A 24,303-nucleotide genomic window follows, 5' to 3' on the forward strand; every position below is an offset into this window, starting at 1 on the left:
GCCATCTCCCCTTGGCCCCGCCCCCGCGTCAGGTCGGATAAAAGTGGCGGCTGTTCCACTCCACCGCAGCGTGACTTCAGCGCTCCCACTTTCCGTCGGCTCCACATCCTTCGGCCATCTGCGCCGCCATGGATCTCGCCGCCATCTACAAGGTGAGCCCCCCCACTGATCGGCACCCCGACGTCCGCAACACCTGACTGACTCCCTTCTCAAACCAGGGCTCTTTAGGGCCGCAAACAAATTCCCGCCCCGAACCGCCCCCCCGCCCCCCCACCGGTTTCCCTTCTCAAACTGGAGCTCCTTAGCGCTTCATACTGGCCCGGGGTTCCTGCCTCCCGTATCAGATCAGTGTGGTCCTCTGGGGATGAAAATGGAGCCTGTGGCTTTCTGGTCTCGGACTCAACACGAGTGGGGTAGCCCTCGGAGATGGAAAGCTGGAGAACTTTTCTCAGACCGGGGCTGTCTGGAGGCGGAAATGGCCCCCACACCTGGCTTACCCGAGTAGTTGCTGAGGGCGCGGTTTTGCGCTGAGGCGTTTCTTGGGCTGGAGTCTCAGGGTGAGGGGGAGCCGATTTCTGTCGCTCCCTGCCCCAGAGGATCTTGGAACTCTAAACCCAAAGAGATCCGGACTCCTGGCTTCATTTTGCCCTATGTTCCACTTGTGAAATTGGAGAAACCGATGAGCGGGGTCAGATCCCGAGAGACCCAGAGGCTTAAAAAATTAGAGGACAGCGGTCTGTCCTGACTTCAGGGTCCCTCTGATCCAGCCCGGGGAGCCGAGATTCCTGGGTCCCTCGGGATGAGCTTAAGTCGCGAATAAACCTCCAAATCGGGATCTTTGAGATCCGGAACCCGAGTTGTTTTTTTTCCTTAGGGCGGGTGGGGCTGAGGCCGGGAGCCCACAAACCGGACTGGCAAGCCCTTGGTTGCCCTGCAGCTGGGGCGGGGCGTCACCCTGTATTTTCCGTGTCTTAACCGACGTTGTTCCCACAGAGACTCCTGTCGCTGAGCCCTGAACTGCCATCCGACCTCGGAGAGACTGAGTCCGCCACCAGCTGGGCTTCCTCGGGACCCTGGAGCCTCAGCTCATCCGACTCCAGCCTGCCTGGGGTCGCTGCCCGGCTGCCTGGCCGCTCCACCAGCCTGGTGGAGGGTCGCAGCTGCGGCTGGGTGCCCCCACCCCCAGGCTTTGCGCCCCTGGCTCCTCGACCCAGCTCGGAGCTGTCGCCCTCACCCACCTCGCCTACCGCGACCCCCACCACCTCATCCCGCTACAAGACTGAGCTTTGTCGGACCTTCTCAGAAAGCGGGCGCTGCCGCTATGGGGCCAAGTGCCAGTTTGCCCATGGCCTGGGTGAGCTGCGCCAGGCCAGTCGCCACCCCAAGTATAAGACGGAGCTCTGCCATAAGTTCTACCTCCAGGGTCGCTGCCCCTACGGCTCGCGCTGCCACTTCATCCACAACCCCAGCGAGGACCTGGGTGCCCCCGGCCATCCCCATGTGCTGCGCCAGAGCATCAGCTTCTCAGGGCTGCCCTCGGGCCGCCGAACCTCGCCACCACCAGCAGGCCTAGCAGGCCCTTCCGTGTCCTCATGGTCCTTCTCGCCCTCCAGCTCCCCACCACCGCCACCCGCGGACATTCTGCTCTCACCCTCTGCTTTCTCTGCTGCCCCAGGGACCCCTGTGTCCCGAAAGGACCCCACCCCAACCTGTTGCCCTTCCTGCCGAAGGGCCACCCCCAACAGCGTCTGGGGGCCTGTGGGTGGCCTCGCGCGGAGCCCTTCTGCACACTCCCTGGGATCTGATCCCGATGAATATGCCAGCAGCGGCAGCAGCCTGGGGGGATCCGACTCACCTGTCTTTGAGGCTGGGGTTTTGGGGCCACCTCAGCCACCTGCCGCCCCCCGGCGACTTCCCATCTTCAATCGTATCTCCGTTTCGGAGTGACAAGTGCCTGCCTAGTACAGATCAGCTGGATCTTAAGGGGGGCCATTTCTCTTGTGCGTGGGTTCCACAAGGGGTCCCGGGGCTGTAGGGAACTGAGGGACTCGTAATCATGTTCTCCCCACCTTCCAAAGTGCATTAACTCACTCCCCTGACCCCCGCACTGGGGCAGGTCCTCAGCGTGCAGGCTGTTCTGGAAGGAGTGTTTTATGGGGTCTTTAAAAAGAAAAAAATGTAGCAAGTTTGAGGGAGGTAGTAAGCCTCTTCTCCTACTTCACCCCTGCCCAATGCTGTGAATAATAAGCCCCCAATGCCCCCTTCCAATTCTTCCTAGATCTTGAGGCTCCAGTGTCTGGTGATTGGAGCCTCACCTGAAAGGGAATCCTGGTGCTCAAACTTCCCTTCAAAAGCAAGTAGCCAAAGCCATTGCCAACGCCCGGCTCTCCCACCCCCGCCTTTGGGCCCTTTATTTATGACGACTTTATTTATTCTAATAGATTTTATAGTATTTATATATATTGGGTCGTCTGCTTCCCTTGTATTTTTCTTCCTCTTTTTGTAATATTGGAAACGATGGAATAATTATTGTTATAAGTACACTATAATAATATATTAAGTAATATATATTGTTAAAAATTTATTTTTGTGGTTTTTTTGGAATTTTTAAATAAAAGAAATCTGTGTGTAAAATTGGAATCCGGCTGTTTTGCGGTCTTGAGGCAGTGAGATGGGAGGGGTGGACGGTGTGGCCTTTTTTAGAAACGGTGTGGAATCAGCCTCGGGTAGCTCCTCCAAACCTACCCAGAGCCCAGGCGCTGGCGGCACTTACCTGGCAGGAAGTGACGTCACCGGGCCCAGCCGTTCACCTGAGAGGGCGGGGCCAGGTGAGATCACCCGGGAGGAGCCGGGAGAGCCAGTTCCCGGGGCGTGGGGGGCGCTGAAACTCCAGTCCGGCCGGACTCCTCGACCCAGCTCTCGGCAGGGCGCGGGCGGGACGAGATGTTTCCGTCCCCATGGGGCCGAGGGAGGAGGGCGGGGCGGAGTGGGGAGTACGGAATGTGCTGGGGCGCGAGCCTAGGGCGGGCGAAGGAAGGCGGCCGGCGCGGCGGGTGGGGGAGGGGTCGCCCCGGAAGCCGGGGCGTCCTGGGGTGCCACCGCCCGGCCTTCCAGGACCGGAGAGTGTGGGGATACACAGGTTTTCGGAATCTTGGGGGAGGCATCTTGAAAGCCTCAGGATTCTAGAATCTCAACACTGTGGAATCTCAGATTTGGTCTTCTGGAGACCTAACACTAAAACGTTTAAGAATCGCAGAACTGTAAAAATAAATGAAAAAAAAAAAAAAAAAGAATCGCAGAACTGTAGACTCTGGCTTTCCGGGCCCCTTGAATCTCGAATACCAAAATCTTGGTCTGTCTGGATTCGGGAGGATCGGGATTGCGGAATCTCGACTTTTCTGAGTCGTGGAAACTCGCGGTCTCTCGCCCCAGGCGGGGTGGGAGTCGCGATCGCCAGGGCAGGGAGGGTGGTTTTCGGTCGGGGCGGGGCTCCCGGGGAGGGCCGCGTCCTCGGACCTTACAAGGCAAGAGGCGGCGGGAACCACCCGGGGGCGGAGAAGCCCGGCGCCCGGAGCCCGGAAGCTGCCCAGCGTCAGCGCCTGCGCCCCGCCCCCTTCCGCCGCGGCCGCCTCCCCCTTCGACCCCTGTTCCTCTCCTTACCCCTGGTTTTCCTCTACCCCATCTTCCCTCTCCTCTCCCCACCTCACCCCTCCTCCCCTCTTTCAGTTCCTCCTCGCCAGACCCTCCCGCGCCACCCTTCCCCTCCCCTACTTCCCCCACCCTCTCCAGTTCTTCCCCTCCCCCCAGCACTTCTCGCCCCTTCCTCTTTTTACTTTCCTTTCCTTCTTGCCCCCATCCTCCGTCCTCTATCCCCTGTTCTCTTTCCTTCCAATTCCCTCCCCCTTCTCGCTCCCTTTCCTTTCCTCTCCACCCCTCCCTCCCTGCCCACACCCTTCGTCCCCTTGGTTCCATCTCCCTCCTCACCCCATTTCTGCCCTACCCCATTCCCTCCTAGAGTGCTGTCTCTTCCCCTCCCACCCTCATGCCTCCTTGACCTCTCACTCCGTGGCCCTCTCCCCTAGCCCACTGGTGGGCCCTAACCTTTGATCTCCTCTCCCATGAAGCCCTCCCATCCCCGCGCTCCGTTTTGGGAAAGGGCTGGGGAAAGAGAGAGACAGAAACCTAGAAATGTTGGAGAGGAAGCGCAAGCAAGCTACGCGGATACATACAGACACTGAAAGAACAAGAAGTAACACAAAGGGTCCTTCCCTTTGCAAAAAAACAGATACTCTGCCCCTTGGAAACAAACAATACACCCTTGTTTGAGAAAACAGCACCTGCCACCAGCTACCAGTGCAGAGAGCCGGTCCTCTTGACTTTTTCCCCCTCAAACCCACAATCCAAACCAACAGCAACCCTGTCTGATTCACTTTCTAAAGAGATGTTACAGCCCAGCCTCCTGACTCCTCTCTGGCCCCACCTGCCCTTACCTTCAGTCTCTTACCACATCCCCCACTAGACAACCAAAAGGAAACTATCATGACACCTCAGTCAGATCACATTAATGCCAAAGTCCTAAGTCCTCAACCGCCTACACAGCCTGGCTCTCCTCTTGGTCACTCTTGCTCTAGTCCTTATGACTGCTGCTGGTACACCTCAGCCACAGGGCCTTTGCACTGGCTGTTTCCGTTGTACTCCCCGAAGTATCCCAATAGCTTGCTCCCCTTCTCCAGGTCTCTGCTCAAATGTTTTCCCAGAGATGGCCCCTGACTACTTTTATTGCAACCCCCTTCCTCCCTACCTTGCTCTGCTTTTTCCATGATGTTTTTTACCCCCTCCTAACATATAAAATCACTTAGATCTTATGTTTATAGCAATCTGCCCCCCCCCCAACCCTTCACATTCGAGTGTCAAATCCTCAGAGGCAGGGACTTTGTCTTGTTCACTGCTGTATCACTCACATCGAAACCCCAAACAGGAATCAGTCACATAGTGATCACAAGCTTCAGAATTTGTTGAAAAAAAATAATCGATTCAGAAAGGAGGAGAGAGCGAGAACTCCAACACACACACACCCACACACACACGATAGTAACTGTGAGGTAAATAATGTTAATTAAATGTAATTATTTCACAATTTACATATCTAAAATTATATCTAAATTTATCTAAAATTATCTTGTTCACCTTGAACTAACAGCGAGTATATCGCAATAAAACTGGAAGAAGAAACTCCAAGATAGAAAAAGATGGACAGAGACAGAGTCACTTACATAGTTTGCTGAGGACCTGACACTGCCTGACATATCTACAAAATTCTTTAACTGAGATTTAGACTCAAATTCCCATACATCTAAGAGGCAACACCACCCCCTGGTGACGAAGAGGAAAACTGCACCTCCCCACAATAGAAAAACACTCCCTAACCGATCGTCGCCAGATCCCAGGACTCTTTCCAGCCTAAAAATTCCGACGATCGAAATGTTTATTCTTTTAAGTGACGTAATGTTTCGGTTGATTAATAAGATGTATAAATGTGTAACCTATAAGAGAAAAATTAAAAGCTGCTCCAGGTGAGGATCGAACTCACAACCTCGGCATCGCTCCGCTCGCACTGCCATATAAGTACCGCGCGCTAACCGATTGCGCCACTGGAGCTTCGACCGCACCCCTGCGCCGCGGCGTCCTTCAGTCATTCCTGGCCACGTGACCTTGCAGGCTAGCTCCGCCCCTACTTTGCATATATAAATAGGAATCTTGGGATTGGCCGATAGGAGAAAGTGCGTTACCAGTTCCGGCTTCTCACGCCTGGAAGGCTCTTGCTGTAAAAGGGAAAAGTCTGAGAGGCTTCTGGTATGTGGGGGTGTAGCCTGTCCGGGACCGCCTTCTCATCAATATTCAGAACCCAGAGAGGAGGGGTCTTAACCCTTTGCGGGCTGGCCGGCCGGAAGGCGGCCCCTCCCCCCTGCGGGCGGGAACAGGATATGAGCCCGGGCGGGGCGGGGGGGGAGGGGAAGCCCCAGGCGACCGCCCCCCGCCCCACCACTGGGACCGGACTCTCCAGACACAGAGGTGGCGCCGCCGCCGCCGCCAGATCCCGGTGCCATCCATCCTGAAGCCTGAGGGGTCTACAGTTGCAGACTCCAGCCGTCCGAAATTCTGCACCGCGGCCTGAGAGACCTCGAAACCCAGGCCCCAGCGTCCAGGCAGGCCAGAGGACCCCAGATACTCAGGTGCCCAGCGCCCCCTCCTGGAGGAGGAGCCAGGAGTCCGGGACATCAGCCCCGCGCGACCCTGGAGGCCGAGCTTCCTGCAACCGGTTTCGAAGAACTTAGGATCTCAGACCGGAGATTCCCTCCAGAGTTTTTCTCAGAAAGCTGAGCCCAAGACTCCCGGGACTGGAGGAACGTGGGATACGGACTCCCAGAGCTCCATCCAGCCAGTTTGGGGCTGAAGCGCCCAGTACTTAAAGAGGACCCTGGAATTTGGGACTCACTGCGCTACCGTCTGGAAATAGTTTAACCCCTGCTTTTAGAGTTAGGGAACTCAGGAATCCAGCCCTCCCCCCACCCCACGACCCTGTCTAGAAGACTCAGGAATTTGGGTTCCCAGCACCCCCATCTGAGACTCGAGCGTCGAGGCTCCCAGCATCTTCCGTTTAGAGGACGAAAGAAATCTGAACCACTGCGCCCGGTTTTCCGAGAGACCCCGGATTCTGGTTCCCGGAGCCGGAGAGCCCGAAGTTCACACCCCTGACTTGCAGAGACCCGAGAGTGCCTGCTCTGCGCCTCCCCGGGGACCGTGCTAGGGTCAAATAGGAACCGGGCTGCCTCGGTTCGGGGCTGGAGACTCCCGGGGAGGTGAGGGGGGAGGCGAGGGGCCCCGAAGGGCTGGGGGAGGGGGCGGCGCCGCAGCCGCTGAACAATGAGGGGGCGTGCCGGCGGGGGGCGAGCGGAGGCGCCGGCGGGAGTTGGGGGCTAGAGGGCTGTGGGGAGGCGCTGCGGTGGTGGGGACAGTGAGCGGATCTCAGAGGGACTTGACTGGAAGGGGTCGAGGACTCAGGGCCAGCGCCCCGACTCGCAGCGCTCCGTGGGGGAGGAAGCCGTCTGCAGGACCCTGGCATCCGGTCCCCCAGCCTCCTCCGCCCTCCCCTGGGACCCCGCGGCCTCCCGCCCACGGCTTTTTCCCAGCCCTGCCCCTCGCCCTCGGCTCCAACCGGAGCCCAGACGTTCCCAGGATCCCTGAGCCTCCGGCCCCAGACACACCAGACTCACAGCTTGGGCGACTCTTGTTCGCTTTACTCTTCTTTGTTTCACCCTTTCCGTTTTTTTCTGTGTTATCTCTTCTTGCTCCCCTTTTTCTATTACTTTGCGACTGTCTCCCCCATTAGTTACTCCCAGCGCCCCCTCCCTGGATTCAGACCATCCTCCTAATCCTCAGCCCCCAGTCTGTGAGTCGGGGGTGGGGGCGGTGTGGAGGCAGGAAAGTCTATGGGGTCCTGGTATCCCAGAAGGGGGTCTTTCTGCAGAAGCCGCTGAGCCACTCAGCCATGCCCGAGGGAGCCCGTGGACTGGGCCTGTCCAAACCCAGCCCTAGCCTCGGCCACAGAGGTGAAGTGTGTGACTGTGCGGCTGTGTGTGACACTCGGACAGGTGAGCGGGCGAGGGAGGGGTGGAGCCTGCTGGGCGTTCTTTCTTTCATTCAAGACCCTGCAGCCTCCCAGGCTGACCCAGTGCAGGCAACACAGGCTGACCAAGACAACCCCGGCCCTCCTGCACAGAGCTCCAGGTCCGGTAGGGAAAGGGACTCATCTTGAGGCCCTGAGGGAAGCCCAGCACACAGTGGTCAAGGGCTGGGTGGGATGGGGAGAGCTCAGAGGGCCGTGGGAACCCAGTCTGGGAGATGAAGGGAGGCTTCCTGGAGGAGGGGGATATCTAAACTGAGAGTTGAAAGACGAGGCGGGGTGAACTGAGAGAGGCCAGGAAGTGTGTTCTGCGCAGGGGCACAGAGGTGAGAAGAGGCTGCTTATTTGAGTAACCCAGAGAAGCTGAGCATGCCTGGAGCCCCAAGGGTAAGAAGTGGTGTGTCTTGGGAAGAGAACACAGTGGAAACATCTCTAATGGCCACCGTGCACAGGGCCCTTTGGATCGCAGGAGTTTGGACTTTACCCTGAGGGCAGGAATGGGATTATCTTCGTGAGAGTTAGAGAGTCAGGCTAAATAATAAAGTTCTCTCAGGATGACACATGGAGGTGGATTCAAGAAATGGGGGCCAGCAGTTCGGAGAGGACAGGGCTGATTAGAGGAGAAGGGAGCCCTGGGAGAGATGTTGATCAGGGGTGGGTGAGTGTGGGGGCTGAGCGCACTTAATCAGTTGGGGACCCCCCCTGATGGCTTCTTCCACAACCCCAGCAGCCCCTGCCACCCCCGCCATGACCTCCCCCCGAGGGTCTGGGAGCTCCACGTCCTTGAGCACTGTGGGCTCCGAGGGGGACCCGGCTCCGGGCCCCACCCCAGCCTGCTCAGCCTCGAGGCCAGAGCCCCTTCCAGGGCCCCCCATCCGCCTGCATCTGTCGCCTGTGGGGACCCCGGCTTCTGCGAAACCCTCGAGGCTAGAGCGTGTGGCCCGTGAGATCGTGGAGACAGAGCGGGCCTACGTCCGGGACCTCCGAAGCATTGTGGAGGTGAGGCGGGTTGGCACCCCAGTGCCGTGGGGACCTGGGCCAGCCCCTCTACCCTCATAACCCCAGTCATCCCCACAGGACTACCTGGGCCCTCTGCTGGATGGCGGGGTCCTGGGGCTGAGTGCGGAGCAAGTGGGCACGCTGTTTGCCAACATCGAGGACATCTACGAGTTCAGCAGGTCAGGGACGGGTGGGGTGGGCAGGGGAGTGGGCTAGGGAGCTCAGGGAGACAGGCTGTGTTCTAATTCAAACCTTGGCGCCCAGCAGTGCCCTGTCCAGACTGGAACATGGGGTCTTATGATATTGGGCAGGGATCACGATGGGGAATGAGGACCCAGATGAGGTCCAAATATCAGGATGGATTCAGGCAATGAGATGGGGCTAGCGCCATGTCAGGTCATGGATCGCAGTGAATCAGAGACTCCTGTGGGGCCTGAGGATCATGACAGTGTGAGCATTTGTGTGACTCGTCCTGGGAAACCCCGCAGTCCCAGACCAACCAGGATGGTTGGCCCCCCAGTGAGGAGGGTGCTGGAGTTCGAGGAGAGCATGACACCTACGTGTCTTGATGACACTTTTCAGTCGCTCCGTCGTGTCCGACTCTTTGCGACCGCGTGAACTGCACCGGGCTTTCCTGTGCTTCACCATCTCCCAGAGCTTGTTCAAACTCATATCCACTGAGTCGGTGATGCCATCCAGCCATCTCATCCTCTGATGATGCTTAATTACACATTTTTTTTCTTGGCCTCACCACTTGGATTTCGGGATCTTAGTTCTCCAACCAGGGACTGAACCCGGACCCAGCAGTGAAAGCCCCAAGTTCTAACCACTGGACCACCAGGGAATTCTCTAATTACACGTAAAGTTCTTGCGGGAGGTTTGTGAGTCATGACAAGTTTTCAGGATCACAATAGGATCTTAAGATTATCACAGCTCTAAGGGTCCTGACACCCCTCTCCCAGGCTGTGCCCCAGAGATCCTCAAGGCTCATGCTGCCTGTGACAAGATCTAAGGCTGAGGAACATGATGCTGCCCAAGGACAGCATCTGAGCAGGTTGCGACCTCCCACGTCGCGAGCAGAGGACCCTTCATGTGGATGTGACATCCCATCCTGGCAGCCCACCGAGGCCCAACCTCCTGGTGTCCTCACAGGGTGGCGGTGTGGGGGCAGGGTGGTCCTTCACCCTTTCTCTCTGCCCCTCCCCAGTGAGCTTCTGGAAGACCTGGAGGGCAGCAGCAGCGCCGGGGGCATCGCCGAGTGCTTCGTGCAGAGGGTGAGGCAGGGGCCTGGGCTGGGGCCTGGAGAAGTGGGGTGGGGTGGGAGGGGAGCAGGCCTGGGCTAGGCTATGGGGGGGAGGGTCATGAGGAGCTGGGCACAGGTCCCCCTGACTCCCTTGTCGCCCACAGAGCGAGGATTTTGACATCTACACGTTGTACTGCATGAACTACCCGAGGTGAGGGCCGAGAAGCACCTGCCGGGCCCAGGCTGTGCCCCACAAACTGATGTGCGCTAGCTGAGCTCCCCCTACCCTGACCCAGTCAGTTCCCAACCCTGCCAGACCGCGACCATGTCCGCCTTTTCCCTAAGCCCAACCAGCCCCTGAGAGTTCCCAAACCCTGGTCACTCCCTGACCCCTCCCAGCCTGACCCACTGTAGCTGCCCATCCCCCTAACCTGTGCTGTGTCCCCAGCTCCCTGGCCCTACTCCGGGAGCTGTCACTGTCCCCGCCAGCAGCCATGTGGTTGCAAGAGCGCCAGGCCCAGCTCCATCACTCGCTGCCCCTGCAGAGCTTCCTGTTGAAGCCCGTCCAGCGCATCCTCAAGTACCATCTGCTGCTGCAGGTCAGCTGTGGGCCCCCGGGAGGCTGCCTGGGGAGGGTCGAGGTCCTGTCCATTGGCCACCTGGTGGTGCATCTGGAGTGTGGACCCTGGAAAAGCTGGACCAGGACTGGAGAGGCCTCTGGTCCCTAGAAACTGGGCCAGCTCTGGGGCAGTGCCTTGTTAGCAGTGGGGGCTGGCGCCAGCTGACTTCATTTCCTGTCTTTGCTTGCTTGTCTCCGTCTCTGGCTCTCCGTCTCTGCCCCTGCCTTTCTCTCTCTCTTTCTCCTTGTCACCCTTCCTCTGTTCGTCTTCCTCTCCCTGGGCGCCTGCCCTCCAGGAGCTGGGCAAGCACTGGGCGGAGGGCCCGGATGCCGGGGGCCGTGAGATGGTGGAGGAGGCTATTGTGTCCATGACAGCGGTCGCCTGGTACATCAATGACATGAAACGCAAGCAGGAGCATGCTGCGCGCCTCCAGGTGACCCTGGGGGAGGGCCGGGACCCGCCGTGGGTGGTGGGGGCGGCGTGGACATGAGGGCCTCCGGTCGGGGGTCGGTCAGAGCCTTGGAGGGCGGGCTGGGACAGCACTGTCTGCTCGCTAACCGCCCTGTCTTGATGTGTGTGCACTGCCCGCTGCTGTGTTCTTGGGGTCCCGGCAGGAGGTGCAGCGGCGGCTGGGCGGCTGGACCGGTCCGGACCTCAGCGCTTTTGGGGAGCTCGTGCTGGAGGGCGCATTCCGAGGTGGTGGAGGGAGCGGCCCTCGGCTTCGAGGGGGTGAACGGCTGCTCTTTCTGTTCTCACGGATGCTGCTCGTGGCCAAGCGCCGGGGACCGGAATACACCTACAAGGGCCACATCTTCGTGAGTTCAGGGCTGGGGGCAGGGCCAAAATGTTACCTGCCAGGTGTATTCTGTACAGAGCTGTAGAGCCAAAGGCGTGGCTGGGGGCAGGGTATATATGGGTGGGCAACTCGCTTCAAAGGACCACGTTTCCTTGAGTCAAGGAGCGGGGTAGGGTTTAATAAGGAGGGGCAGGCAGGGTCAGAGGTATGCAGAGGTGATGCAGACCTGGAAGGGGAGGACCTGGATTTGCCCACCAGGCAAGCATCTACACTGTCCTGCAGTTGCATCTTCTTAATCCAGATGAGCGTGGGAGGACTGGTGAGGGAGAGCTGAGCCCAGCCTGGTGGGGAGAGTTGACAGGGGGAAGGGGACATCGTTTATTTATTTATGGATGCACTAGGTCTTGCTTACTATGAGGGCTTTTGTCTAGTTGAGGCGTGGTGGCTTCTTTTGTTGTGGAGTACAGCTCTAGGGTGCGTGGGCTTCAGTAGTGGGCTTCAGTGGCATGTGAACTCACTAGTTGCGGCTTGCACGCTCCAGAGCGCAGGCTTAATAGTTGTGGCGCAGGGGCTATTCTGTGGCATGTGGGATCTTCCCTGATGAGGGATCAAATCCAGGTCTCCTGCATTGGCCTGCAGATTCTTTACCACTGAGCCACCAGGGAAGCTTGAAAGGGGACATCTTTTAGGAGGAGGGGGCTCAGATACACTTGAGGGGTACAAGGATGAGTCTGAGGCCTCTCTCTGCTCCTCACCCAGTGCTGCAACCTGAGTGTGAGCGAGAACCCTCGAGACCCTCTGGGGTTCAAGGTGTCTGATCTGACCATTCCCAAGCACAGGCACCTGCTCCAGGTGAGCGCAGGGTGGGACTGGGCAGGCAGGGATGTCCTACCCCCAAGTCCCTAAACCTCACACCTGGCTCCGCCTTCCACCCCCACCCCACTCCCCACCCCCAGGCCAAGAACCAAGAAGAGAAAAGGCTGTGGATTCACTGTCTCCAGCGCCTCTTCTTTGAAAACCACCCCGCCTCCATCCCTGCCAAGGTACCGCTCCTGCCACCGCTGGGGGGTCCTCAGGGTGCTGGGGACCCATGCATGCACGCTCAGTCATGTCCAACTCTTTGTGACCCCCCCCTGAACTATAGCTCACCAGGTTCCTCTGTCCATGGGATTTCCCAATCAGGAATACTGGAGTGGGCTGCCATCTCTAAGGGATCTTCCCGACCCAAGGGTTGAACCTGCGTCTCTTTGCATCTTCTGCATGGGCAGGAGGATTCTTTTACCACTGCGCCACTTGGGAAGCACCCCCCACTCAATAGCATTGAGTGCCAGGGACGGGGGTGGGGGCGCTGTCTTAGAACATGGTAGCTACATTCAACGTTGGGTTGCCTGGGTTTCAATCTCAGTTCCACAACATCCCTGCTTTGTGATTCTGGGCAAGTAACTTAACCTCTCTGGCTTCAGCTTCCTCACCTGGAGGAATAATAGCACCAACTTCATAGGGTGGTGGGGAGGCTTAGTCAGTATCAGTTGTGTAAGGCCCCTGACAGGTAGCAGCACCCTTTTATCAGACCGAGCCTGGGGTTCTCAGGGCCCAGCCCCTTCAACCCTCATGCTTATCTTTTTCAGGCGAAACAAGTCCTCCTTGAAAACAGCCTGCACTGTGAGTCGGGACCTCGGGTTGGGAGGATGTGACAGTAGAAGAATCGCTTCAAAGAAAAAGTAGATTATTAGCCCCAAATCTCTCCCTGTAGGTGCTCCTAAAAGCAAGCCTATCCCAGAGCCCCTTACACCCCCACTTGGGTCTCCCCGACCTCGAGATGCTAGAAGTTTCACTCCTGGACGAAGGAACACAGGTAAAGGAGATGGAACTGAGGTTGCTGCTCATCCCGCCCCCGGAACCTGGAGTGGGGGTCCTAACAGGGTTCCGATCTGCCTCTCCCCACAGCTCCATCACCAGGACCCGCCACTACCCGTCGTGGCCGCAGACAGTCTGGTGAGCACCCTCCCCTAAAAGTGAACTTGGTGTCGGGTGGGGGGAGCAGGCCCTGACATCACTGTGTCTTCCCCTCAGAGCCTCTGAAGGACCTTTATGTCATGTTCCCACACGATGGTGAGTGACTGCCCATCCCAGCCTGCTGCGTCCCTGTGTGTTCCCTGGGACTCCCGGGCATCGCGAGGGAGGGGTGAGGGCCACTCATCAATGATAAGGAATAACACTTGTTCCTACATCTCACTCTTTCCTCTTTCTCATCTCTTCCTCCCCAGCTAAGCCTAGACTCAAGGTGAGAAACATTCCGGGACCCGGACTCCTGGGTCTGTTGGGGGAGGGAGCTTGAGTTCCCAAGTCCCGGGTCTGAAGAAGAAGGTGACAGGGCCTGGATTCCCCGTCCTCTGAGGGAGGAGGGGATTGGGGCCCCCAGACTCCCACCCTCCTTCCTTACCTTCCTCACAGCATGCCGGCAGTGCGGGGGAGCTCTACCCACCCCTGGAGCCTCAGCCACCAGGTCCCACTTCTGGACCCCCTGAGGACCTGGAGGACACAGGACCCCCGACGCTGGACCCTTCTGGGACCTCAATCACTGAAGAAATCCTGGAGCTCCTGAACCAAAGAGGCCTCCGGGATCCGGGGGTGAGCCAGGCATCCCCTCCCAGTGTCCTTGGGGCTCCGGGCCTGGGTGGGCACAGCCTGGGATTCAGGGGGCCACCCCACCCTGACACCTTTTGGCTTCCTCAGGGCCCACTACAGCCACCCCCCGATGATGTTCCCAAGTTCCCCGGAGACTCCCAAGTGCCAAGCGACAGTGACACCCTCACATTTCAAGGCCTGCCCAGCCGAGACTCTTCAGAAGAGGAGGAGGAAGAACTGGACATGGATGAACGGGAGCCTTCCCCACTTCACGTCCTGGAGGGGCTCGAAGGTTCCAGTGCGGCTGAAATTGCCGACATTCCCAGCCTTTCCAAAAGCCCTGACAGACCTAGCCTCCCTGAAATGCCCAGCCTTTCTGAAATTCCCCAGATGCCACGCCTCCCCAGCCTCTCTGACATTTCCAGTGTTTTTGAAATGCCCTGCCTTCCAGCCATTCCTAGCATCCCCGACATTCCTAGTCTTTCCAGCGCTGCCCCCCAGCTCCCCTGTGACTCCTGGCTCCAGGGACCCCCGCAGGAGCTGAATGAGACTCTAGCCACCCGGAGGGAACTTTTCCCCGGAAGCACTTCTGGAAAACTGGGCGAGCCCTCCTCAGAAGGCAGGGCAGGGCGAGACGAGGATGAAGGAGGATCATTCCCAGAATTCCAGCCCCCAGATGTCACCCGGGATCAGGGATTCTCACATGAGCTGGAGTTCCGCTCTTGCTCTGAAATCCGGAGCGCCTGGCAGGCCCTGGAGCAGGGGCAGCTGGCCCGGCCGGGTTTTCCTGAGCCACTGCTGATCCTGGAAGACTCGGACCTGAGTGGAGGCGGTAGCAGTGGAGGAGGGAAGGCAAGAGTCCCGACTTCAGAGAGGTCAGCGTCCCGAGTGCGAGAGTTGGCCCGGCTTTACAGCGAGCGAATCCAGCACATGCAGCGGGCCGAGACCCGGGCATCAGCCAACGCCCCCCGCCGCAGGCCTCGGGCTCTGGCCCAGCCACAGCTGTTACCCGGCCTGCCCCAGGAGCAGGCCGAGCCAGGTGAGGTCCAGGTATGTGGTCAGCAGAGGTGGCCCCACTTGGGGGATCCGTCCTAACTCGACCCATCTGTCTTTGCCTGCAGGACCCCTGCCTGCCTTTGGACACGTGCTGGTGTGTGAGCTGGCCTTCCCTCTGACCTGTGCCCAGGAATCTGTCCCCCTCAGCCCTGCTGCGTGGGTTCAAGCTGCCACACCTTTGACTAAGCTGGGAGGCTGCCAGGACAGCCAGGGTCTACGTGTTTCAAGTTTGCCTGAGCAAGGCCATCTGAGCCTCCAGGTTCCAGCTGCTACCCCCCTGCCTGAGCAAGGAAGCCTCTGGAATACCCAGATTCCAGCCACCACAACTTTGCCGGAGCAGGATGAACCCCCAGGCAGCCAAGCTGCAGCTATTACAATTTCGCCAGATCAGGGCCACCTGGAAAACCAAGTTTCAATTGCCATTCCTTTACAGGCGCATAGAGACCACGTGGATACTCAGGTTCCTTCTAGCACCTCATCTCCTGAGCAAGGAGGCCACGCGGACATCCAACTTCCCACCAACCCAGCTTCACCCAAGCGGGGAAGTTCCTCTGATGTCATGGTTTCAGCCACCAGTCCTGCACCCAAGCGAGAAGGCTGCTGGGACAGCCAGAGCCCAACCAACACCCTGGTGACTAAGCCAGGAAGCTCCAGGGATGTTCAGTCCCCAGCCACTGTGTGTGGGCCAGCCGTCGATCCTGTGCTTATACACGGAAGCAGCCTGGACCCTCAGATCCCAGCTGACACCCCACTGCCTTTGCAGCGTAACCTCCCAGACATTCAGGTTCCGGGTACCTCACCTTTGCCTGTACACGGAGGCCACTTGGACCGTCAGATCCCAGCCGATGCCCCGCCGTCCTTGCCCCAGGACCTCCCAGACTTTCAGGTTCCAGCTGCCACACCTTTGCCCCAGACAGCAGGCCTCACAGACGCCCAGGTCCAAGCCTTCCCACCTTTGCCTCAGCAGGGAGGCCTCCGATACAGCCAGGGTCATGCCGCTGCACCTTGGCTTCAGGAACAAAGCCTCACAGACCTCCAGGTTCAGAAGCTGACACCTCTGTTGGAACAGAAGGGCTTCACGAATGACCAGGTTCCAGCCGCCACACCTTTGCCTGAGCCAGGAGGCCCTACAGACACTCAGGGCCCATTACCCACCCCAGTCCAGACCACCGTGCTTTTGGCCAAACAAGGAGGTCACTCGGTCTCTCACGCTGCCAGATCAGAGTCTTCAGACTTGACTCCACCCCACAGTCCCCCACCCCCGACACGGAAGCTCCTGGGCCCCAATGCGGCCGCCCTTTCAAGATACCTGGCAGCTTCATACATCAGCCAGAGCCTGGCTCGGCGACAGGGGCCTGGAGGAGAGGCTCCCCCAGCCTCCCGGGGCCCTTGGTCCTCTGCCCCCACGTCACGGGCACCTTCACCGCCACCCCAGCCCCAACCCCCACCCCCCCCAGCCCGGAGGCTCAGCTATGCCACTACGGTCAACATCCATGTCGGAGGTGGCGGGCGGCTACGGCCAGCCAAGGCCCAGGTCAGGTTGAACCATCCTGCTCTCTTGGCAACTCCCCAAGAATCTATGGGTCTCCGCAAAGCCCAGGGGGGCCCCGATGCCCCTTTCCACATGTGAGTGAGGATGTCAGTGTGAGTCAGAATGTCGGGCTCCTTGAAAAGCAAAGACTTCAACCAGATGCCAGAGACCTTCAGAATTCACCCAGAAGTCCAGACACTGAACACAGGTCTAAAAATTGCCACAGCTTTCTGACTCCTGGAATCTCTGGCGAATGGTCCTTGTTACTTACCTGGATTAACCCAACAGGGATGGGGAAGGGGTGTCATTAATATTTTGTTAACTAATACTATGGAATTATGTGTCTTTTCCCATTCTGGAGGCAGTGGGAATGACAGAAAGCAACAATGAATAGGAAGGTCTAATACTGCACAAATAGTTGTTATGAAAATTTGGGGAATCTCAGACTCCTTTGAGAATTACTGAAAACTGGACCCATTACAGTTGCGTGTATGAGTTTTGAGGGTTTATAAACTGCTTGGTGCCTAACCAGGAAAGCCAAGTTAAGAAGTGCCCCCCCAACCCCCAAAAATGTTTTTCCCAAGCAAATCCCTTGAAATTCCTTCCCTCAGCAATTGTTTGTGTCCCACCATCATCCATTCATCTCATCTTCATAGCCAATTCTATCCACCCAGCTGTCTCTCCATCATCTCCCTCTCTGTCCATCTGTCTTCAAATCCATTATCCTACCCATGCTGCTGCTAAGTCACTTCAGTCGTGTCTGACTCTGTGCAACCCCACAGACGGCAGCCCGCCAGGCTCCCCCGTCCCTGGGATTCTCCAGGCAAGAACAGTGGAGTGGGTAGCTATGTCCTTCTCCAACACATAAAAGTGAAAGTGAAGTCACTCAGTCGTGTCCGACTCTTAGCGACCCCATGGACCTCAGCCTACCAGGCTCCTCCATCCATGGGATTTTCCAGGCAAGAGTACTGGAGTGGGGTGCCATTGCCTTCTCCGATCCTACCCATAGACTTGCTTTATTCAGCTATCCACTCTTTCAGCCATCATCCTACCCCACCCCCCATCTAGCACCCATTCCTCCATAAATCTACTCATCCATTATCCCACCTGTCTGCCTTCTCCAGCCAACTCTATTCATCCATTCATCCCTGCACATTCCCATTGCTGTGTGTCCATTCACACATTTCATCATTCAGTCATCTCCTAATCCATCAAGCCAAGCAGCCATTTAACCATCTCTACCACTAGCCTGGTGGGCTGCAGTCCATGGGGTCACAGTCGGACACGACTGAGCGACTTTACTTTTCACCACCAGCCAGCCAGCCATTTTAATCTCTTTCAATCCATCCTTCCTTACCTGGATTCTTCTGGGTCTTGGTACTACAAAACTTCAGAGAGAGTTCCATGCTAACACCAGAATGGATTGGGTTTGGGATTCTGGGAAGTGTCCCATGGCTACCTGATTTCTCTTGGCAACCACCCTCTACCCTCCTAAGTATTCCAGTTCTATACCCGCCCATTCAGTTCTTGTATTGATCCTTTTACCCAGCCTCTCTCTAGTTGGGGGACCTCTACAGAACCCCCACCTCCAAAAGTCATTCAGGTCTTAAGAGACAAAGGCTTTTATTCTAAGATTGTTCTGTCAGCCTCACAGCAGTGCAAGGCCCAGTAAGCAGCACAGTTTTAAGTTTCTTTGGTAATACTAGCTTCTTTCATTGAACACTTAACCTCTTATGCTCTAGATCTTACTCAGTTTTCCCTGGAATTCTCTTGAGACACCACAGCTTCATGGCTGAGTTGAAGCCCCAACTTTTTTAGTACTCACTGTGGAACTCCACCCCCCCCACCCCCCAAGTCTGGTTTCCTCATCTGTATGATAAGGACAACACTATCCGCCTTTACAGGATCATAAAGATTCAGTGAGCATATCCTTACTTCCCAAACGTGTTTAAGCCTGATTCTTGACCAACTGAGCTATGACAGAAGCCCCCTGACTTACTAAGGCCCTGATCAAATCAGATGCCCCAGGATCCAGTCCCAACCCATGAAATCAGAACCCTCAAGGCAGGAGCCCAAGAATCTGGTTTTAACAATCAGTTAACAACAGCAAAAAATGCTGTTACTGAGTTCTAAACTGCATACCACAGGCATTAGTCACTATTTCAGCTCATTCCCTTTGAGTCCTCAATATCCCTAACAGGCAAGTGGGGATCTGTAATCCCCACTTTAGAGATGAGGAAACTCAGGCAGAGAGGATACTTGCCCAGTCCCGTGAGTGGGAAGGAGCAGAGATGGGATTCAGTCACAGCCAAGCCTGAGTCAGCACTCCTGACTGTCTCTGTCAGGCGCTATTCTTGCCACTCCAGTATTCTTGCCTGGAGGATCCCATGGACAGAAGAGCCTGGCGGGCTACAGTCCACGGGGTTGCAGAGTCAGACACGACTGAGCTGCTTCACTTTCTCTTTCCATTCTTGCCACTGAGGGTACAACAGGAACAACTCCTTGCCCACAGGAGGCTTGAAGCCTGGTACTAAGGGGCCCTAGGTAATGATTATTAGCTAGATAAAGTGAACAAGGCCTGGTCAGTAGATGTTAGCTGCTGGCTTCCACTCATTTATTTACTGAGTGGGTACCATACCATACGCCAGGGCATGGGCTGAGTCGGGCTCCTTGGCCTGGACCTGCTCCACTGCAGCCTCCCAAAGGTCAGGACTGAGGCTGGTCCTCCCCGCTTCCGCCCCCAGCTGCACATTCCCAGCTTAAGGAAAGTTCCCAGCCTGGCCCAGGCTCCCAGCGGCGCCGGAATTCCCGGTATTTGAGGAGGCGGCAGCAGGGAGGGTGAAGGGGGGTGTCTACGCCAAGGGCTGCAGCGAGGAAGGAGGCGAGCCCCCTTGGCCACTTCCAGATGTGTCCCAGCTGTGCCTCTGGGAGGGAGCCAGGAGCCTCAAATTAAGGGGGTCTCTGGGCCCCGTGGGAAAACCCCGGGTACTAGGCCTGCCTTGGCCCCTCCTGGTCCCTGCCCCCAAATTCCATCCCTCCTGCCTGCCTGCCCAACTCCTACCTCTGCTTCATGGCCCCAGCTCCAACGCCTCCTCATGAATACCTCTCTTGCTGGTCTACTACAGCCTGCCTTTTGTAAGCTGTAATTAAGACAGGCTTAAAGAGGGAAAGTAAGGTCAGCTGTCTGTGGCATGACAGCCTTGGGACAGTGCTGCCCTCCTGGGGATGTTTAGGTTAATGCCAGTCAAACCCAGTTAAGTAGTCATTAGTAATTCCAGCTTCAATGCAAAACTTGGTGAGGTGGTTATTTTGCCACTATGCTAACTTTCTCAGCAGCTAAGGTGAAGATACCTGCCTGCCACCGACCTCACAGAGATGGTGTGAGGACAACCCAACAATACTTAGCCTGGCGCGTAGTGGAGCTCTACCAACCCCACCTCCGTGTGTAATAACTCTATTTTCTGTACCTGAGTACCATCCCACAGGATTGTCCAGTCAGTAAACAACGTTCTCATCAGTGCAGCCCAGCTTCACGGCCACACGTGGCTACCGTTTCATCAGTAGGGCAAACATACAAAAAGGACAAGTCAGTAAATCCCAAGTTCCTTTAAAAAAAAAAATAGTAAAACTTTCCCAGTTTCTATTTTTGACAGTGCCGGGTCTTCATTGCCGCAAAGGCTTTCTCTAGTTGCGGAGAGCGGGGGCTACTCCCGAGTTGTAGTGCACGGGCCCTAGTTTCGGCTCACAGCTCGAGCTGTGGCACACACATAGTTGCTCCACCCCACGTGAGATCTTCAGGGCATCAGAACCCGGGTCTCCTGCATTGGCAGGTGGACTCTTTACCAGAGCCGCTGGGAAGCCCTCCCAAGTTCCTTTTATAAAGAAAATCTGTGAAACTACTCCTTGATCAAGTGTCTAATGATGTTCTTACCAGTTTGCTCAGCAGGAAGTAGTGAGGAAGCCCACTTGGGGGCATATCACTGGCTGCAAAGGCTGTTATAGAAGGACATATGTCCTTCCCACCCCAGTGATGCTCACTAGCTTCCTTTAAATATGGGGAAGGAAACTGAGAACAACTTAATTCACAAACAACACTTTACTTCCTATACATACACCTGCACCATCCCACAGAACTTTCCTCCATGATGGAAGTGCTCTAGCCCAGGGACAGCAACTGAGTTCACCTACGTCAGCTCTTTTCATCACGTGGCAGACACAAGAGATGAACATGTCCTCAGACCTACGTATTCCCGGGCCCATAAGGACAGTCACGTTGAGCATAACTGGGACTTGCTTTAAGGAGGCCATGGGGAGCGGGGGTTACAATCAACATCCTGAAGGATGCAACCTTCAGGGGAAATCATGCACCCACCCACAACGGGGATTACAGACCCCTGCCCAACCTCAATCCTATCTACACTACAGGTTGGCATTAAAAAATTTCCTTTCCCAACACATGCATAGATGGCCCTTAGCTGCTGACTTAAGACCTCGCCTCACTTTGTATTAAAGATTACTGATCTTACACATTTCCCCTGCTCTTCTGATATGCCATTAAAACAGCAAAAGGACTGAAAGAGATAAAACCCACAAGGACACTCACACAACCAATGACCAGGAACCAATCCCACCAGCTGTGTTCACACACTGAAAGTTCAGAGAAACTGAGACCAGGTCTGGTCCCACCCACCTCTCCTACCCACGTCCTAATCAGGGTGGTAGCTTCTAGAAAGGCTTCTGGGGGTGTTTCTTGCATTTCTTTTAGACAAAGACCCACCACGGAAGACCACAGCATAGTTCCTGAAACCTTATATCCCACAACATTTATTATAAAGGTGCTATACAGGGAAACCCTGATCTTCATGATGGGCTTATCGGTAGGATTTCTGGTAGCGGGCACGGGCACCAGGACCTCCAAACTTTTTGGATTCGCAGCGACGGGGATCGGCTACCAGCAGGGTCCGGTCGTACTGGATGAGGATGTCTTTGATCTCCTTCTTGGAAGCCTCATCCACATCTGGGGGTGAAAGGATGGGAGAAGATTTAGACACCAGCAAGTACCCTCCCACTCTTTGTGGCTAAATGAGAGCCCCTGACATGCTCCCACCCACCTGCTGGGAAGGACCCACCCTCACTCACATTTCTGGTAATAGGCCACCAAGGCTTTGGAGATGGACTGGCGGATGGCTGTAGGAAGACAGAGACAAAAGGCACATCAGCTTTATGAGCACCCAGGGGTGGGACCCTGCCCTCAGACCCACGTTCCACCTATGTGCCCAGTGTTCGGGACTCACCGTAAATCTGGGCTACATGACCACCACCCTTCACTCGGACGCGGATGTCCACGCCAGCAAATCGCTCCTTGCCCAGGAGCAGAACAGGTTCCAGTAACTAGGGTAACAGGAAACATTACAGGATTTTAGATCACAACCTGCCACTGAGCCAACTCACGGAACATTCCTCCACAGCTCTCCACAAGTAGCTCTTACCACTGCTGGCCTCAAAGTATTAGTGGAAGAGGGTTGGGCTGTTACTCAAAGCCCCCTATACACAGCCAGCAGAGCAGGAAGATTTCTAAGACAGAAGAGTTTGCTGAAGTCAAACTGAATCCTGCCTGAGCGGTTCCTCCTCCCATGTTTCTCTCTGGACATCAGATCACCTATTTTTTAAACCTGATTCTCAGAATGTGAGCACCTTAGCCCAATAATAAGGAAAATCTCTGCAGCCCCTAAGCCTGCCCCAAATGGTGAAAAAACCACTCCTGGGCTATGTCAGGTGCTTTCCCCACCTGAGCTCTCTGTTCTCCCTTGGCACCGCACAAATTTCCAGAAAAATTACAATGCTATAACCCTACTTTGATTTACCTTCTTTAGGCCTCAGCTCACAAGTCCCCCCAACCCCTGCTCTGACCCTTCCACCTGAGTTTGAGTTAGAAACCTTCTCCGGGAACCTCTACCCCAGTTCTGTTTGGGAGCAGTGTCTGGTATTGGGTCCAGTCTGTGTCCCCCACAGGATTCGAAGCTCTAGGAGGGCAGGCCCTGGAACCATCCAAGTCACTGCTTTGTTGCCAGCACTCCATACAGGATGCACACACAAAGCCTTTGAGTAAACTGTCAGTGACAATAAGCCACGATGTTCATTTACCTGCTCTACAAATGTCTCAGACATTGTCAAGTTCTAACTAACCCTGCAATGTAAACAGTTCTTCACCTTCTCACACACGCCAACAATCTCACACAGAGAATCCAATTTACCCTCTCGACAACCCTACAAGGAACAACCTATTTCCATTTTACAGAGAAGGAAAGTTACTGCCCCAAATAACATAGCTAGAAGAGGCAGAAATCAAATTCAGACATCTTTCCAGTCTGAGCCAAAAAAACTGAGGCGTTCCAATAAAACTTTATTCAGGAAAGAAAAAAAAAAAAAAACAACTTAGGCTTAAACGGGGAGGGCAGAGGAACTCCTTTCACAGCCAAGCACTACAAACCCAACTTCTGTTCTTGTTCTTCTAATGCTTATTGAGCACCTACAATATTCAAAACCTTATTTTAGTCACAATGTTTGAGGGGCAAAACAATGACTCCTGTCCTCAGAGTGCGCAGACTACTGTAAAACGTCCCCAGTTAACTTAGTGCACGTCATCAGGCCCCATAAGCTTTGGGAGCCCCTACGCCACCTCGTCCCAAATGAGTGACTTTCCAAACAACCCAGTTAAGCACCTGCTTTATCCTTCAACATCCACGTTTCCACTCTCAATTCAAGCTTTCATAATATCGCCTGAACCCTCAACACCCAGCTCCATCGTCAAATATCCCATTTTTCTATTCCCAACTCAGCTTCTGAACGTCCCACTCTTGACATCAAACCTTTCAGTTTCCAAGATCGAGGAACTTCAGGTACCCATTTATTTCAACATCTCCGTCTCCAGAGCCCTCCACTGAACCCAAACACCCGTCTTCAATTCCAGCACCTTGTATTGCAGCGTACGCGGTTCGATCATCTCCAGGGGTCGTCCGTTCACCTTGATGAGGCCGTTACCTCGTTTGCAGTGCGCCACGGCGGTGGCCGTCTTCTGTGGAAAGCGAGGGGGAGAGAGCGGAGCCACGTGAGCTCTGGGCCTCAGGTCCCAAATAGACCCCAGATTCCTGCCCACAGACTTCTCTCCGACAAGGGCCTCCCCTCGTCCCTACCATCGGGCGCCCGTCTCACCTTGCGTCCGAAGACTTGCACTGACTGCAGAGGGCCCTTGGACGGCATGGCTGCAGAGGCTGAAAAGAGATCCTCACCTCGCGGCGCCGCAACCGGAAAAGGAAAGCGCGGGGCCACCCTGGCCGCTTTTCAGGGTCTGCGCAGGCGCGTTGTGCTCAGCGTTGCGACGGGAGAGAACTTTACGGCTTGTGGGCGGGACTTTGGATTGGCGGCTGGAAGGTGGATCCGGGAAGCGGAGGGGGCGGGACCTGGGAATGGAAGGGACTGGCCTGAACGGGGTCGGGGGCCGGCCCGGAAGGGCCAGTTGTACAGTCACTCAGTCGTGTCCGACTCTTTGGGACCAAGTGGACTGCAGCCCGCCAGGCTTCCATGTCTTTCACTATCTCCCGGAGTTTGTTTAAACTCGTGTTCATTGAGGCGGTGATCCCATTCAACCATCTCATCCTCTGTCGCATCCTTCTCCTGCCTTCAATCTTTCCTAGTATCAGGGCCTTCTCTAATGAGTCGGCTTTTCGCATCAGGTGGCCAAAGTAT

General features: G+C 56.1%; 3 protein-coding genes and 1 non-coding gene across 7 annotated transcripts; 2 read left to right on the plus strand and 2 right to left on the minus strand.

The window, feature by feature from the left end:
• Positions 1-2,634, plus strand: ZFP36 (ZFP36 ring finger protein). Its single transcript, XM_065926078.1, has 2 exons — positions 1-152; positions 994-2,634. Exons 1-2 carry the CDS (start codon positions 129-131, stop codon positions 1,945-1,947), a joined length of 978 nt encoding a protein of 325 aa, XP_065782150.1. The 5' UTR covers positions 1-128; the 3' UTR covers positions 1,948-2,634.
• Positions 2,635-5,565: 2,931 nt separating this feature from the next.
• TRNAI-UAU (transfer RNA isoleucine (anticodon UAU)) lies at positions 5,566-5,658 on the minus strand. The gene is given in 2 exon segments: positions 5,566-5,601; positions 5,621-5,658. It is a non-coding gene; the product is annotated as a tRNA-Ile (tRNA).
• A 307-nt stretch (positions 5,659-5,965) lies between these two features.
• On the plus strand, positions 5,966-20,154 carry PLEKHG2 (pleckstrin homology and RhoGEF domain containing G2). 4 transcript variants are annotated; one of them, XM_065926081.1, is made up of 19 exons: positions 5,966-6,860; positions 7,529-7,652; positions 8,412-8,683; positions 8,762-8,862; positions 9,891-9,957; positions 10,091-10,137; positions 10,375-10,525; positions 10,842-10,979; positions 11,161-11,361; positions 12,102-12,194; positions 12,299-12,385; positions 12,971-13,004; positions 13,096-13,197; positions 13,290-13,337; positions 13,416-13,454; positions 13,610-13,626; positions 13,797-13,973; positions 14,079-15,009; positions 15,092-20,154. In XM_065926081.1, exons 2-19 carry the CDS (start codon positions 7,550-7,552, stop codon positions 16,654-16,656), a joined length of 4,173 nt encoding a protein of 1,390 aa, XP_065782153.1. In that variant the 5' UTR covers positions 5,966-6,860; positions 7,529-7,549; the 3' UTR covers positions 16,657-20,154. The 4 variants fall into 4 exon arrangements, with proteins under 4 accessions (XP_065782153.1, XP_065782155.1, XP_065782154.1 ...); XM_065926083.1 differs by having other exon boundaries at positions 8,415-8,683; XM_065926082.1 differs by lacking the exon at positions 5,966-6,860 and having other exon boundaries at positions 7,003-7,652.
• A 1,197-nt stretch (positions 20,155-21,351) lies between these two features.
• RPS16 (ribosomal protein S16) lies at positions 21,352-23,929 on the minus strand. The gene is made up of 5 exons (XM_065926087.1): positions 23,770-23,929; positions 23,531-23,632; positions 21,852-21,948; positions 21,697-21,744; positions 21,352-21,574 (listed from the first exon to the last, which is right to left on the minus strand). Exons 1-5 carry the CDS (start codon positions 23,815-23,817, stop codon positions 21,429-21,431), a joined length of 441 nt encoding a protein of 146 aa, XP_065782159.1. The 5' UTR covers positions 23,818-23,929; the 3' UTR covers positions 21,352-21,428.
• Between the last annotated feature and the right edge of the window lie 374 nt (positions 23,930-24,303).

Source organism: Muntiacus reevesi, chromosome 2 (assembly GCF_963930625.1).
Source record: "Muntiacus reevesi chromosome 2, mMunRee1.1, whole genome shotgun sequence".
NCBI lineage: Eukaryota > Metazoa > Chordata > Mammalia > Artiodactyla > Cervidae > Muntiacus > Muntiacus reevesi.

What these genes read in the sequence shown, in the direction of transcription:
- ZFP36 (XM_065926078.1), top strand. Translation starts at nt 129, where the DNA reads ATGGATCTCGCCGCCATCTACAAG. An exon ending in ATCTCGCCGCCATCTACAAG is followed by an intron (nt 153 to 993) that starts GTGAGCCCCCCC and finishes TTGTTCCCACAG; the next exon opens with AGACTCCTGTCGCTGAGCCC.
- PLEKHG2 (XM_065926081.1), top strand. Translation starts at nt 7,550, where the DNA reads ATGCCCGAGGGAGCCCGTGGACTGGGCCTGTCCAAACCCAGCCCTAGC. An exon ending in CCTACAAGGGCCACATCTTC is followed by an intron (nt 11,362 to 12,101) that starts GTGAGTTCAGGG and finishes CTCCTCACCCAG; the next exon opens with TGCTGCAACCTGAGTGTGAG. An exon ending in CCAGGAGCAGGCCGAGCCAG is followed by an intron (nt 15,010 to 15,091) that starts GTGAGGTCCAGG and finishes CTTTGCCTGCAG; the next exon opens with GACCCCTGCCTGCCTTTGGA.
- RPS16 (XM_065926087.1), bottom strand. Translation starts at nt 23,817, where the DNA reads ATGCCGTCCAAGGGCCCTCTGCAGTCAGTGCAAGTCTTCGGACGCAAG. An exon ending in TGCAAGTCTTCGGACGCAAG is followed by an intron (nt 23,633 to 23,769) that starts GTGAGACGGGCG and finishes CGCTTTCCACAG; the next exon opens with AAGACGGCCACCGCCGTGGC. An exon ending in TCATGTAGCCCAGATTTACG is followed by an intron (nt 21,745 to 21,851) that starts GTGAGTCCCGAA and finishes GTCTTCCTACAG; the next exon opens with CCATCCGCCAGTCCATCTCC.